The following is a 13,102-nucleotide window of genomic DNA, read 5'->3' on the forward strand; positions in this document are numbered from 1 at the left end:
CACACCTGTGGGATACCGACCATAGTTTTACATCAAACCGACCTATTTGGCTCTAGTTCTGTTAGAAATATGAACAGCAATACTGGGGTAGGCAACATCAACATAAAAATGTGTTAGTATGTCACAGGGTGAATACTATGAAGATTATTTGGAATTTACGGTAGTTATTCTCATGAACATTATCAACTTGATAAAAACATACATCTCGTATGTATGTAAAATTTAAGTATGCATTAGCACACTATGGTGTAGACATTTTGTCAAATGCTTGTTTTGGCAGGTCACGAGCATAACTGGGATTAGAAATTATGAGTTTAACAAGATGGAGGATGATTTAGTTGTGTTCTATTTATAAGATGGCCTATCAGACTACAGAAAGCATAAAAGATCTCCATGAACATTAGCTGAGGATTTAATGTTCTGCTGAAGAACTTGTGAAGAGGCATTTACACAGAAAAAATATATATATTCAGCCCCTACATTATCCTTCATGGCAACAAGACATATCACAAGGGTTGAGTGGAATCTACATTTCCCCTCTACATTAAACCACTGAATTTAGAAAATAATAATTTAAAGAAAAGGGACAATATCAAAAAACCCCTGAACATAAGTTGAACACCTTTTGCCACAAGCTACAAAATAGTCAAAGAACAGTGAAGCACCATTACTTCATTAGGCATAGTGATGCTCTTAAAGCAAGTCATACAAAGCAAGTGACTAGATAGCACCAGGTGGACATTGTCAAATATTCCTAAATAAAAACACAAAACTAGAATTACATTCTTGTTGAGTGCAAAAAAGGAAAAATAAATACTTCATGAAGCCAGGCATTATGAAGAGTGCATTTTCTAATATAATTACACATTGTACTGCAAGTTCAGACTACTATCAGCAACAGGACAATTACTGAAGACTCATTTTCCCTTCCACAATCACCTTGAGACAAGACTGGATGGTTTGGTATGAAATCACATGGACCCTAACACATGTGAACATCATTCAATTGTGGCTGATTCAAGGCAAGTGTAAGTTCACTGAGCAGAATCAATATTTGGTTTGACAGACACTATTTGGTAGACAAAGACACATTCTGGCTATTGAGTGTGTATTTTTGGAAGGGATTGGAAAACATTTACAGTAACATTCTTTCATCCCTTTTGACCTTGGAAAAGCCTCCATGTATGGACGACTTCAGCTGTCAGACGAAAGTGAGACACTGACATATATTCGCTACAATCCCTATTTGAGAGCAAGACAACTTAAAAGACCCAGCAGTGCACTCAAAATATTTACATCCTTTTGGGTCTACAGTCCCTGATAGTCTGAACTGCCCTGTATGTACAGAACCATGCCGGATCTATGGAACTCAGTTAGCACTAGCAATCCTCGAGTCGGACCCAATGAAGTTCAACATGGTCTGCACCAGTTCAGGCAGGTCATAGTCATGCTTCCAGCTCCAGTCCTTGCGTGCATTACTGTCGTCAAAGTTCATTGGCCAACTGTCCGCTAGAGGAGAGAACCAATAGAGAGAGAGAGACAAAGATCAGCAAAGAATGAAATATTGCATGGTAGAGGCTATGCATGCTAAATTGTAAATCAGGTTTGTGTGTGTGTGTGGTGTGTGCGTGCGTGTGGGTGTGTTTGTGCATGTACACATATATTCATTTATTGTATGGTCCCCCATGAAACTTGGCATGCATTCAGAGGGTGTCATAATGATCCTACACTTCAAATTACAAGCAGTTTTGAACTTGTCAGCCAAAGATACAGTACCTGCGATTACTATGCCTCGTTTTTGCTTTTTCATTTTTAACTAAGTGGCTCAATACATCAAATGAGTTGATATGGAATGGGCTGACATGGCCCCTGAAAGCCAACATACAAAAAAGAAATTGGTCATCCTAGGCCCTACAGTTCTCGAGATATTCACAGAAAACTGTGTCCGGCCATCTACAGGCCAGTTGGTGTACAGTCACTAAATGTACACATAAATTAAAGGGGAACTTGGCAACTATTTCAACGTAATAAACCTGTTTAGAAATCATTCGGATGGTTAAATGACCTGTTCTGGTGAAAATGGTGACTTTCCCCGCTGCGCCTAGCGTCCCCAGGTCGGAAAACCAACCTTGCAACATTGAGACTTACCGTCCCGGAAGTGAGAAACAAGAAACTCGTTTTAAATCGTGTTTCTTACCTTGTAACATCCACATAGTTCTGCCAAACTTATGCTAACCGTTCGCTAGCTTGTAAACAAATCCATGTGCTTTATCGTTACCTTTTCCCACAGTTTGAAATAGCATAATGCACAATTTCTTCAACAGAGGGGGAAATCCTGCCAAGTTTCCCTTTAATTTATTGTATGGCCCCCCCATGAACGGAATTCCACAAAACTTGGCATGCATTCAGAGGGTGTCATAATGATCCTACACCTCCAATTTCGTGCAGTTTTGACAATGTCAGTCAAAGATACCTGCGATTACAACACCTCATTTTTGCTTTTTCATTTTTAACTAGGTGGCGCTATACATCAAATGAGTGGTTATGGGATGGGTTGACATAGCCGCTTGAGACCAATATAAAAAAAATGTGGTCCTCCTAGGCCCTATGGTTCTCGAGATATTCACAGAAAACTGTGTCCGCCCTACCCTCCTTTCGGGGGATAAGTGTAATTTTTGTGGAGCTACATGCCCACCAAAGTATCGTGCACTCAGGTCTTTCAGTGTCTCGGGAATCGTTGACACAAAATTACTGAAGAAAAAATTGCGGGCTACTCGGGCTGCAACATGATCCACTATAACATTGATTTTATTCTAATTGTCACCAAAGCTATGGCCTTCACCAACAACCTCAAATCATTTTTGACCAGCTGCTAGGCGGTCATAAATAGCCTGCTATTGCCACACAGCACCTCAATTTTGACCTCTGCTGGCAAATGATGAGTCATGTCATCCTTCAGCTCACTATGCATGGGAGAACACTAGGTGGTGGTGTGGTGTGCATGTTCAATGGGGCTCCTCACCTATGGCTTGCCTGACGGGGTCGATGTGGTAAGAGACCTCCAGCCCGGGCAGCAGTTTCCGCAGCTCGTGAGCCAGCTCCTCTGGTGTGAAGCTCATGGCGTTGATATTGTAGGTGCGCATGCTGAGCACTTCCGCCGGGGCCTCCATCATCTCCAGGGTGGCCCGCAGGCAGTCGGTGATGTACATCATGGGCAGCCGCGTGTCCGGCCGAAGGTTGCACTCAAACTTGCCGGTCTTCACAGCGTCGTGGAAGATCTGCACTGCGTAGTCTGCAATGGGGGAGGGGGGGATAGTTACGCGGCCCCTGGTACAAAGTAAAAATTCTATTTGGAGCTATTGGTGTGGCGGACTTCCTTTACTTATTTTGTTATGCCTATTTCGTCCAGCACCCAATTTTAGAACTTGGATGTGCGTGCTTTATTGTTATTCTTTTTGGGGGGAGGGCGGGGGTCACAATGCATGAAGAACACCAGGACTACAGGAGACCCGAGGTGTGCAGTGTAAAGGTGTGTGAGGCCAGAGAGTCTCACCTGTCGTCCCTCCTCCAGGCTGAGAGTCTGCTGAGATGATGCCTGGGTACCGCAGACAGCGAAAGTCCAGCCCGTACCTATGGTGGTAATACTGTAAAAACAAGCAAAAAAAGTGATGTCATCAAAATAGGGTACACACACTTTTCCTTTTCAGCATACTATACAATCTCCGATATAATGTGCGAGAATGTACATGCTTTATTTCCTCTGAGAATGCCTGGATAGCCCATAGGGAACAGTAGAGTGGGGCATACCTCTCCCATGAGTTCAGCATGCACCTTCGAGACACCATAGATGGTGCGTGGCCGTTGGATGCAGAGGTCAGGAGTTGGGTTTCGGGGAGAGGAGGGCCCAAAAGCCCCGATAGTGCTGGGGACAAACAGACGTAGGCCATGCTCTGCTGCAATGTCCAGTATATTATGCAGGCCTGTGAGGAAGAGAGAAAGACAGAAGGGAGGTTTGTGGCAGCATTTCCATTGATCATATCCATACATTTACAGAATTTCATTTTAATTCATCAATCAGTATTCAGTATTCTAGTTTCTAAGGCAAACACAAATACATAATTGAAAAAATAAATGAATGTGGATATAATAACCTATCCTGGCTCTGGCCCTCCACTCATTTTCATTTCACTGAGATATTAGTATGGCTCTTCTCAATGCATTTACATTTCCCTCAGTCACCAGGTTTGAGAGCCAATCAGTGAAGAGAAGGGATGACGCTAGTTTCAAAATCGAGAGGTTGTGGTAAACGGTAGTAGCAATGCTTGCAAACATCAAAAAATTGCAGTCGGAAGAATGTGTACATTTATACAGCAATGGTGAATAATGCATTGTTTCCTGACTGCCGATGCAGGGAGTAGGGAGTAATGTTAGGAAACACTGATCAACGTGATTGGTTAGGCAAAACCAATGATTTCAAAGTAAACTCAAAGTCTACACCCATTACGATGTTTGGGTTGGAAATATTTCCCAAATGTGAGTACAGACTCTCTTCATGGAGTGAAACAAAGCAGTGACCAGCATGTGACACATTTCTGTATTTGTGCGTGAAAGAGAGCATGAGTGAGGTAATTAATAAAATGAGGCCCTCACCAGTGATGTTGACATCCCGGGCCAATGACACGTTGGCTTCTCCAACAGCACTCAAGAGTGCACTGTAGTGTACCAGCCAGGTAATGCGGTTATTTACCACAATCTCACGCAGGTTTTTATAGTCAAGGATATCTGAATAAATGAAGGGACCTGCAAATGCCAAATTTCAAAAGTTAACTTGAGTGAGGTACATTTACATTTCAATGTACCTTTTAACCATTTATTTGCCGAAAACACATTTGCTACCACTTGATACACTCACCATTGTGATATACATCACTGGGAGGTTTTCTGATGTCAGACAGAATCACATTATTCTTTCCAAATTGCCGCCTGTTTAGAAAATAGCAGCCACAATTAAACTGATGATCATGCATAAATACTACAGTAAACATTGACAAATAATTACCCTCCAAATGAGCTGGAGCATGTGTTAAATAATCCAGGACCACTACAGACTGTATCCATGCAGTGATTTTAGAGTCAAATGCTGTACTGAATACATAACTTGTGAGCCTAAAATTAGTTCTTACCGCAGCATCTTGGCGAGTCCCACCCCCAGCTGACCCAGACCGCCTGCACAGACAGAGGATAGACATGAGGAGGAGGAGGAGGAGGGAAGGAGGAAAAATAAGTCAACCCGTTGCTATGGAGATCACAATCACTGTGCTGGTAACCATAGTGACAAAAAGCCGTGACGTTATGCTCATGGCGTAGGCTATATATTCCAAGAATTTCATGAATGCACTTCTCTCATCGTATTCAGGGATGGATTACTGCACGGGCCTACCGGGCCCAGGCCCAGGGGCCCAAGGGGTCAGGGGGCCCTGAAGCCCAAGCCTTTGCATGGAATCATTGCCTCAATATTAACAAATCAGGATGTAGGCTATGAATCTGATTGAATTTAGTATTGGCCATCCCCAAAATGCACCAGAATAGAGGAAAATCACATCAAACAAATTACATTTTTTCTGGGGGAGGACCCCCAACCCCCCCCCACATATACGACAATTAGTGGGGGGCCATTAATACATCTGGGCCCAGGGGCCCGAAAGTTCATAATCCGCCCATGATCGTATTCACCCATTAACTGTAGGTTATGCACTGAGACAGACGGAGACAGATTTATACCGGTGATGAGGACTTTGGGATGATCGGTCTCGGAGAAAGACACAGAGTGAAAGCCTGCGTCCGAGGTGACCTGACGTGGAGAGAAAGTGATGCTGCGGACAGACACCGACAGCGACTCGCATCCGCAGCCATGAGTCCTGAATGTGTACCTCACCGATTTGCTTAGCGCTCGAGCCATGGATTGCTTTAAACCGTCCTGCTAAAAAAAATACATTTACAACAGTGATACATTTTTAACAGTTTGATGCAAAAAACAAAAAAAAACATGTTACACTCTGACCACATAAGATATTAAGATTCAAAGGTAAGTGATACTCAAATACTCCGAATGTCCAGGAACATTAAGGCATTATATTAACAAAGCACCGCAGTAACTATTTGGTAGTAGTAGTAAATCGCCATCTTCTGGCCTAAATGAAACATCGACCCTCCAAAGATGCTGAGCACACTCGGTGCAGGCCAATGGTAACGTTAGGGCATTCATTCGACAGTACGCTAACGGGATAACTTTACCACAAATTAGAGCAGTTATTATTCTGCAAGTGAAAACAAAAATACTAACGTTAAAGGTGCTTATAAGCAATTTTAAGCGACTTTCTGTTTTGCTTGGACGTCAACAGAAGTGACGTTACCCAGCATCGCTTTAAGCGCCTTTAACCTCGTGTGTCTCCTATATCTAGAATTCTAAACTCATTTCCTTCTTCCCCTTCCTCTGAGGGCATTTCTTTTACTTAGGCTAAAGTTCCCAGATTCAATGAAGCCCCACGCACGTCGGGCTTCGACGTGGTAGGCCTACAATTTGTAATAACAAGGCAATAAACATTAACTTTAGACAACAGAATACACCAAAACGGAGTATTTATTTAACGTTAGCGAATGTTCAGGCTATTAATAGCTCGAATAACAGGGATTTGTTGCTACAATTGTAAACGGAAACGGACACTAACGTTAACATTGGCAAGTTTGTTATCTTGAAGATACCATGTTGCCATTTACTGCTTAGCAAATTAACAAACTGTATCGTTAAGACCATGTCTAACACATGGCTGGCTGCTAGTTAACGTTAGGGCTGAGGCACAAGCTAGCTTTTTAGGGATATGTCTGCCACCAGATCACCTACATTTGTTACAATTCGTAAACTAATTCGTTAATGTATGGCAAATACAAGTGAGCTCATATTGGCTTCAACTATATTTAATATTAGAAAAACTAACGTCAGCTCGCTATCAATTACATTGCTAACATTAACTACCATTGGCTAACATGCAGCATCCCAGAACCACAGTCTTAACTCATCAACCATGTTTGTCAGTCTTAAGTATCACCAATAAACAAGCAAGTACAGTAATACGACACTACCTACGTTGTGGCTGAAAAAAGATATGAAAGCAGCTTGTGTTTTTCAGTAAATTGATGCGGGTTATCTGATGCTCCCACGGTCTGTCTCTGGTATGCTGGTCCGATATATTGCATCAGCTCGAGACACACTTATCTTGAGGCTGCCAGAAGTAAAGCCGGTTTCGGCTCTGATTGGTTCATGCTGGAGAGGCGCGGTCTACCGTCCTGAGCAAACCCCCTTTTACGTCATTCCAACTCGTGCACCGCCCGAGCTCCAAGAATTTGAATGCCAGCTGGAAATAGATATCTATGCAGTAGCCTATGTCGTAGGCTATCTTATCTAACTGAAAAGCAGTCCACACAAAATCTTACTTACTTTATTTTTGTAGCCTAGGCTATGTTGTAGCCTACTTGTAAGACTTTAAAAGTTTGGATTTGCCTTCTGATGATTCAATTCTCCAGGAAAGAAATTGTAGGAACATTCCACAACCACAATAATGAGGGACATTGCCTAGCAACATTGCTCAGAAAGTTGCCCCATGTATCATCAGCTTCAGCCCTTCATCTCTAGCTTGGCTTTGGAGCAACACGCAGGTCTATAGTTTAGATAGACCAGACTTCTGGTGCTAAAAGCCTACCGAGGTTTATGTTATCAGGAAGCATTTTCCACCACATCTTCAGAGAGGACCTGCGAGGAGCAGTCACTGTGACCCTTTAGATTATAATTCCACATGGCGCTTATGTACATTAGGCTATACAGACATTTTCAGAGGGTCAAGCTCTCCCAGTGCAATTTGGACACACTGATTGCCCTGCAATTAGAAGTGCACAGCAGCAGCACAGCAGAATCATAAATGAAGACGACCAGCTCGAAACATATGGACTTCTCCATATGAGCCCACTTAGAGACACCAGTCCAGATGGGCATTAACTCCACCTGTGCAACATAATCAAATGTATCCACTAGCTTGAGCTCCCACCTCAAGTGGTCTTCCTCATGCTCAGCTCACTTGGGTAGAATTAACTCAAGCAAACACACCTCGCTACATCTTTACTCTGTTTAGGCGATATTACTGGAACCTTCGGGCCAACAACACCATCTGTCTCCTGATGGCCAGCACCCTGGCTGAGGTATGTAGGCCAGGGTGATGTAAACATGGCCATGCAAACCATGCAGAAACGTGATTGCAGCCCCTGTGAGGGCGAGGGGGGTCCCAGGCACATGCCACAGACACACCTCCTCATGTGAGTGGGACCCTGTCCTTGTCATAGGCAAGGGCAGAGACTAATTTCATGTGAAGAGTGCTTTAGTGTCAACTCAGATGTCCTATATTTTAGGCTGATAAAACAGGGCTATGCAATACTCTTTGCTGTCTATATGTCTAGCACATTAATAACAATTTGCTTGCACTGTTTAAGTGATATTCTACCATCACAACAAAGCACAATATTCAGTCAGTCTTCTGGTTTAGGCTCTGTGGCACCTCTTTTAAGTTGAGGACATAACAGAACAGAAACATAGAAAAAGAAGTTTTAAAACTATGAGAACTTTTAAGAACTCATTCTATGTCATCCATCATTTATGGCATTCACCATAAAGCTGCAGCCATTATAAGTAAATATTATAGTTTACCATGGACAAAGTTTCCACTGAAATGACATGAGCATAAGGGAGCATTGGCACTATTCATGCATGTATGCAAACCTATGAAAGGCCTCATTGATGAGGTGGCCCACTTCCCCTCTCAAGGCAAAATACAAGCAGCCCACACCTCTGCCAGTGCTATATTTAAACAGCGAGACCGTGTGTGCTGCCTGTGAGCATACGTGTCCTCAGAGAGTGAGGGGAGTTCAGTCACGGTTGAGGTTAATATCCAACGTGACCGAGGTGATCACTGGTGAGTTGCTCAATTTTCCCCCCTGTATTAACAAAGTTTAGAGAGATGCTGTTGTCTTTCTGTTCTCCATTAAAAGCTTTTGTATGTATCATAATGCCTCTGGCCTCTAAGGTGTTTCTGTGTTTTTAGTGGAAACGCAGTTCCGTAAGGGATGGAGTTGTATGCATTTACTATAATACTTTGTAGTTATGTTTTATCAAGTGTACCATTACAGTTTAAAACACTCAAACAAAGAGGAATAAATGAATAGAGCAGAGGTCATGTCATGATTGCACTCAGGCAGTCATTGGTTACACTTTAAGTTTTCGATATTAGAATGCCAAGACATTGACCTGAAAAGTGCATTAGACTGTCATTCGATTGTTATCTGTCTAGACTGGTGGGGAAACCCTGTGATTAAGACAAATATGGAAAGCCAATGAGCACAGAGTGAGTCCGTCCATCCTACAGCCAGAGCTAAAATTAACATTGGTTAATCATATATCTTGCAGACAAGGACAGACTGCCCTGCCTCTCAGCATGCTATGTTTTCCATTGTTTAATTGGACCATATAAGATCCCTCAATGAAAAAAACAAATTTCTTTATCAATGATGTCATAACATAGATCTAGGCCTATAATGTTATAGCAATGCCATGTTGGCCTTAAACTACATTGCTAAAGCAATGCTCTGAGGGACATTTTAAAAGCGAGAGAACTTTTGCCACTATTGATATTGGCAAAGATGATATGTATGCTGTCAGCTGGTGCAAGTGATCATTTCCATGGTCATCTGACTCATACTTCTGTGGCCGGTTGCACAAAGCACCTTTAGTTAAGTTTTTCCCTTAAAATCTGATGGTGTGTTTCCACACACCGAAATTTCGCGTCGCTCTCATCCACACACCGAAATTTCGCGTCGCTCTCATTGAGGTTGAATGGAGACGAAATGAAAGCGAATCGCCGAGGCAGGCGAAACAAAGTTGGCCAAAGTTTAACTTTATTTAAATGAGGACCATTCGAGAACCAATCAGGTCCGCGTCTTTGTGTTTCGAGGCGGGAGTTACAAAAAAGTCTGACCAAGATGGCGGAGACTACCTGAGCTGTAACACGAAAATTTGTATGTGATTAAAATGTTTCTACACGAATATTGCCACTTGTATCAACACAAATTGTGGTTTATATGCCACACGAACTTAGTCAGAGCACATACACCACTAAATAGACCACTATCGTAACACCCCCAATTATCACCACTTTTGTTCAGAAATTCTAAAACAACGATGTTTTTTAACACTTCAAAATAACATTTACTAAATGAACCTTACATTTTTCAGTAGCCATAGTTGTGTAGATTTGAACAAAATCTGGTTTGGTTCTTAACGGGAGCATTTACTGCCTGAAATATCCGATTTTGTTTACCACGCCGGAGTTATAGTGCTGGCCTGATGGGTCGCCTATTTACACCGCTTCAACGGCACATGGACGGTTTAGACCGAGAATTCTCGCCGTGAAATTAAAATTCCACTGGAGCTCCAAGCGGTTGTGTACACGCAGCCTTACAACACTGTTTACAGCTCCTCGAGTCACGGTAAAATGTCATTTTTGGTACATAGCTAATTTAGATACACCTATGTTGTGCGTGGTTGCGTTTCTATAAGAGTCCTCTGTCTTGGTTTGTATAGAAATGGATATTAAGTGACACATACACGCAAGACGGTGGAAATACGGGACCGGTGGAAATAGGGGGAGTTACGATATATATGTTAGTTTAAGCACTCGATCTTTTTAGCTAGCTGACAGGCGAAATGCTAGTATTTTAGGACATTGGATTGCATTGTAAACCTAGTTAGACAGCTAGGCTACATCAGAGAGGGTTAAAGCTAGTAATCAAGGATCTTTGGCTACATGCTGCAACACAGGTATAATATATTATGTCTTATTATACGGCTCTTCACAATGCAAGTAGAATGCTCCATTGACTTGAATGGGATTTCCGAAAGTTCTAGCGGTCATTATTTCTTGGGAAAGGACCTCTGAAAACAAGAATGACCGCTGTCAATGGCAACGGAGTTTGCGCTTGGAACTTCATTCAAAAGTGAAAGCAGACGGTTGATCAGCTGTGTTCTAAAGAATGTTTGATTCAAGTTCAGCGTGTGTTGCGAACTATTTGTTTCTCAGCAAAAGCCACGACGAAACGGTAACAAATAAGTGTAAAGAGACATATCATGGAGTTTATTTTTTCGTTTTGGCAAGTAGCCGTACAATAAGCGGGATAATGTATAGAACGCCGGTCATCATGGGAAAATAAGTCCTTTTAGGGCGAAACAAGACCGGTTCGCCCTGTCGGGGCTTATTTTCCCCATAATGACCGGCGTTCTGTACATTATCCCTTACTTATTGACCTTGTTGTTTCTATGAACATGAATTGTTGTTTATAGGCAACATCAACTTAGTCGAGGCATAAAGACCCCTGGATATCTTCATTAAGTACTTCAACGTTTGAACTAGCTGATTAGCCTAATTAGCTCGCTTGCCACCACTGGCCAACTCAGACACTGCAGTCAAAAGGTTAGCGGTTTGGCCGTCACGCCCCCGAGGCGAAATTTCGCTGGCCGAAAATCGCGAGGTGTTTCGCTGTGTGGAAACCCACCGTTAACACTTACTGCCAGCTCTTCATGTGAGTAGAAGCACAACAAGTTATCCAGGCATAAAGGTTATCACCACGTGGTTTACATCACGTTCCGTTAGCCTATTACAAAAATATGTTAAGCCAGTTAAGCAAATTGCGGTATTGATCAGTTAAGAGATTAAGCAGAGGCGGACAAAGTACACAGCTTCATTACTTGAGTAAAAGTACAGAGACCCTTTGCTAAATTTTACTCAAGTAGGCTACAAGTAAAAGTACAACAGTCAGATGTCTACTTAAGTAAAAGTACTGAAGTACTTGTTTTTAAAAGGAAAAAATGTAAAAGGAATTGAAAGTAAAATCAAGTCATTTTCATCTTTTTAACATGTTGTCAGGGATGGGCAGTATTTCTAATACATGTATTTAAAATACAAAATGCTGTATGTAAATGTAATTGAAACACTTGAAGCGAAAACTATCATTAACTTGTTCAGAAAATTGAAATAGTCTGGCGAGGTGGGGCCACAGGTTGGCACATTCCCGGGATGGATCTGCTGCGTCTTCATCCATTGTTTCGTCTATGGTTTTGTCTCTTATCTAAATCTGACCATGGAGTTGACTTTGGCGGAAAGCTGAAGGTGATTGCTGATAGGCTGTCCCAATCAGTGGCGCCTGCACAATCCAATCTAGCCTGACGAGCCAGACCCACATTTAAATGTAGGGGCGTGTCTAGATTTCTAGGCTAAATCCAATCCCGTTTGAGAGGGAAACTACAAATTGAGGGTTTCTGAGATTTTTCTTTTTTTCCCTTTTTGTAGAAGAAGTAACGGGTACTCACAGTTATGGATAGAAATGTAGTGGAGTAAAGAGTACAATATTTGGCTCTTAAATGTACTTGAGTAAAGTCATGAGTACTCCCCAAAAATGATACTCGAGTAAAGTACAGATCCCTCAAAATTGTACTCAAGTACTGTACTCAAGTAAATGTACTCCGTTACTGTCCGGCTCTGAGATTAAGCGCCCAAACCTGTGACGTCATATGCAACTGTAGTTCGTTATCACCATGTTATGACAAAAACTCAAAACAATTCAACTGATCCTAAAAATAAGGTATGACCACTTGAAGCAATAGAGGTGACCCCAGTGCCTAACATATGGAAGGCATTAAATTAAGATCCCAATGTGCACCGAGAAATATTTTTTCTAAAAAAAAATCCCATCCACTCCACTAAACTCTAGGAACGCAACCACTAGATGGCGATGAGATTACTTTCCCTCCCTATAGAATTTTCGTGCTGGAAAATCCCTTTCAGTGCAGTAAATCCCTTGACGTTTCTCCTTAACTAAGGAAACATTTTAAGGTATTCTGTGCAACACCCTTAAGTAAATCCCTTACCTCAGGAGATTTTAAGTCTTAAGGGTCATACTTAAGGGAAAAAACTTAAGGTGCTTTGTGCAACCGGCCACAGGCTCTTTG

The 13,102-nt window shown here is 42.1% G+C and overlaps 1 protein-coding gene across 4 annotated transcripts; it reads right to left on the reverse strand.

Moving 5' to 3' along the window:
• Nucleotides 1-396: 396 nt before the first annotated feature.
• LOC125284001 (L-threonine 3-dehydrogenase, mitochondrial-like) lies at nt 397-7,276 on the reverse strand. 4 transcript variants are annotated; one of them, XM_048227667.1, is made up of 9 exons: nt 7,141-7,276; nt 5,782-5,980; nt 5,184-5,226; nt 4,913-4,983; nt 4,651-4,800; nt 3,808-3,980; nt 3,554-3,644; nt 3,023-3,292; nt 397-1,509 (listed from the first exon to the last, which is right to left on the reverse strand). In XM_048227667.1, exons 2-9 carry the CDS (start codon nt 5,957-5,959, stop codon nt 1,370-1,372), a joined length of 1,116 nt encoding a protein of 371 aa, XP_048083624.1. In that variant the 5' UTR covers nt 5,960-5,980; nt 7,141-7,276; the 3' UTR covers nt 397-1,369. The 4 variants fall into 4 exon arrangements, with proteins under 4 accessions (XP_048083624.1, XP_048083623.1, XP_048083622.1 ...); XM_048227666.1 differs by having other exon boundaries at nt 5,782-5,977; nt 7,145-7,270; XM_048227665.1 differs by having other exon boundaries at nt 7,145-7,270.
• Nucleotides 7,277-13,102: the final 5,826 nt, after the last annotated feature.

Source organism: Alosa alosa, chromosome 19 (genome assembly GCF_017589495.1).
Source record: "Alosa alosa isolate M-15738 ecotype Scorff River chromosome 19, AALO_Geno_1.1, whole genome shotgun sequence".
In the NCBI taxonomy this organism is placed as follows: Eukaryota; Metazoa; Chordata; class Actinopteri; order Clupeiformes; family Clupeidae; genus Alosa; species Alosa alosa.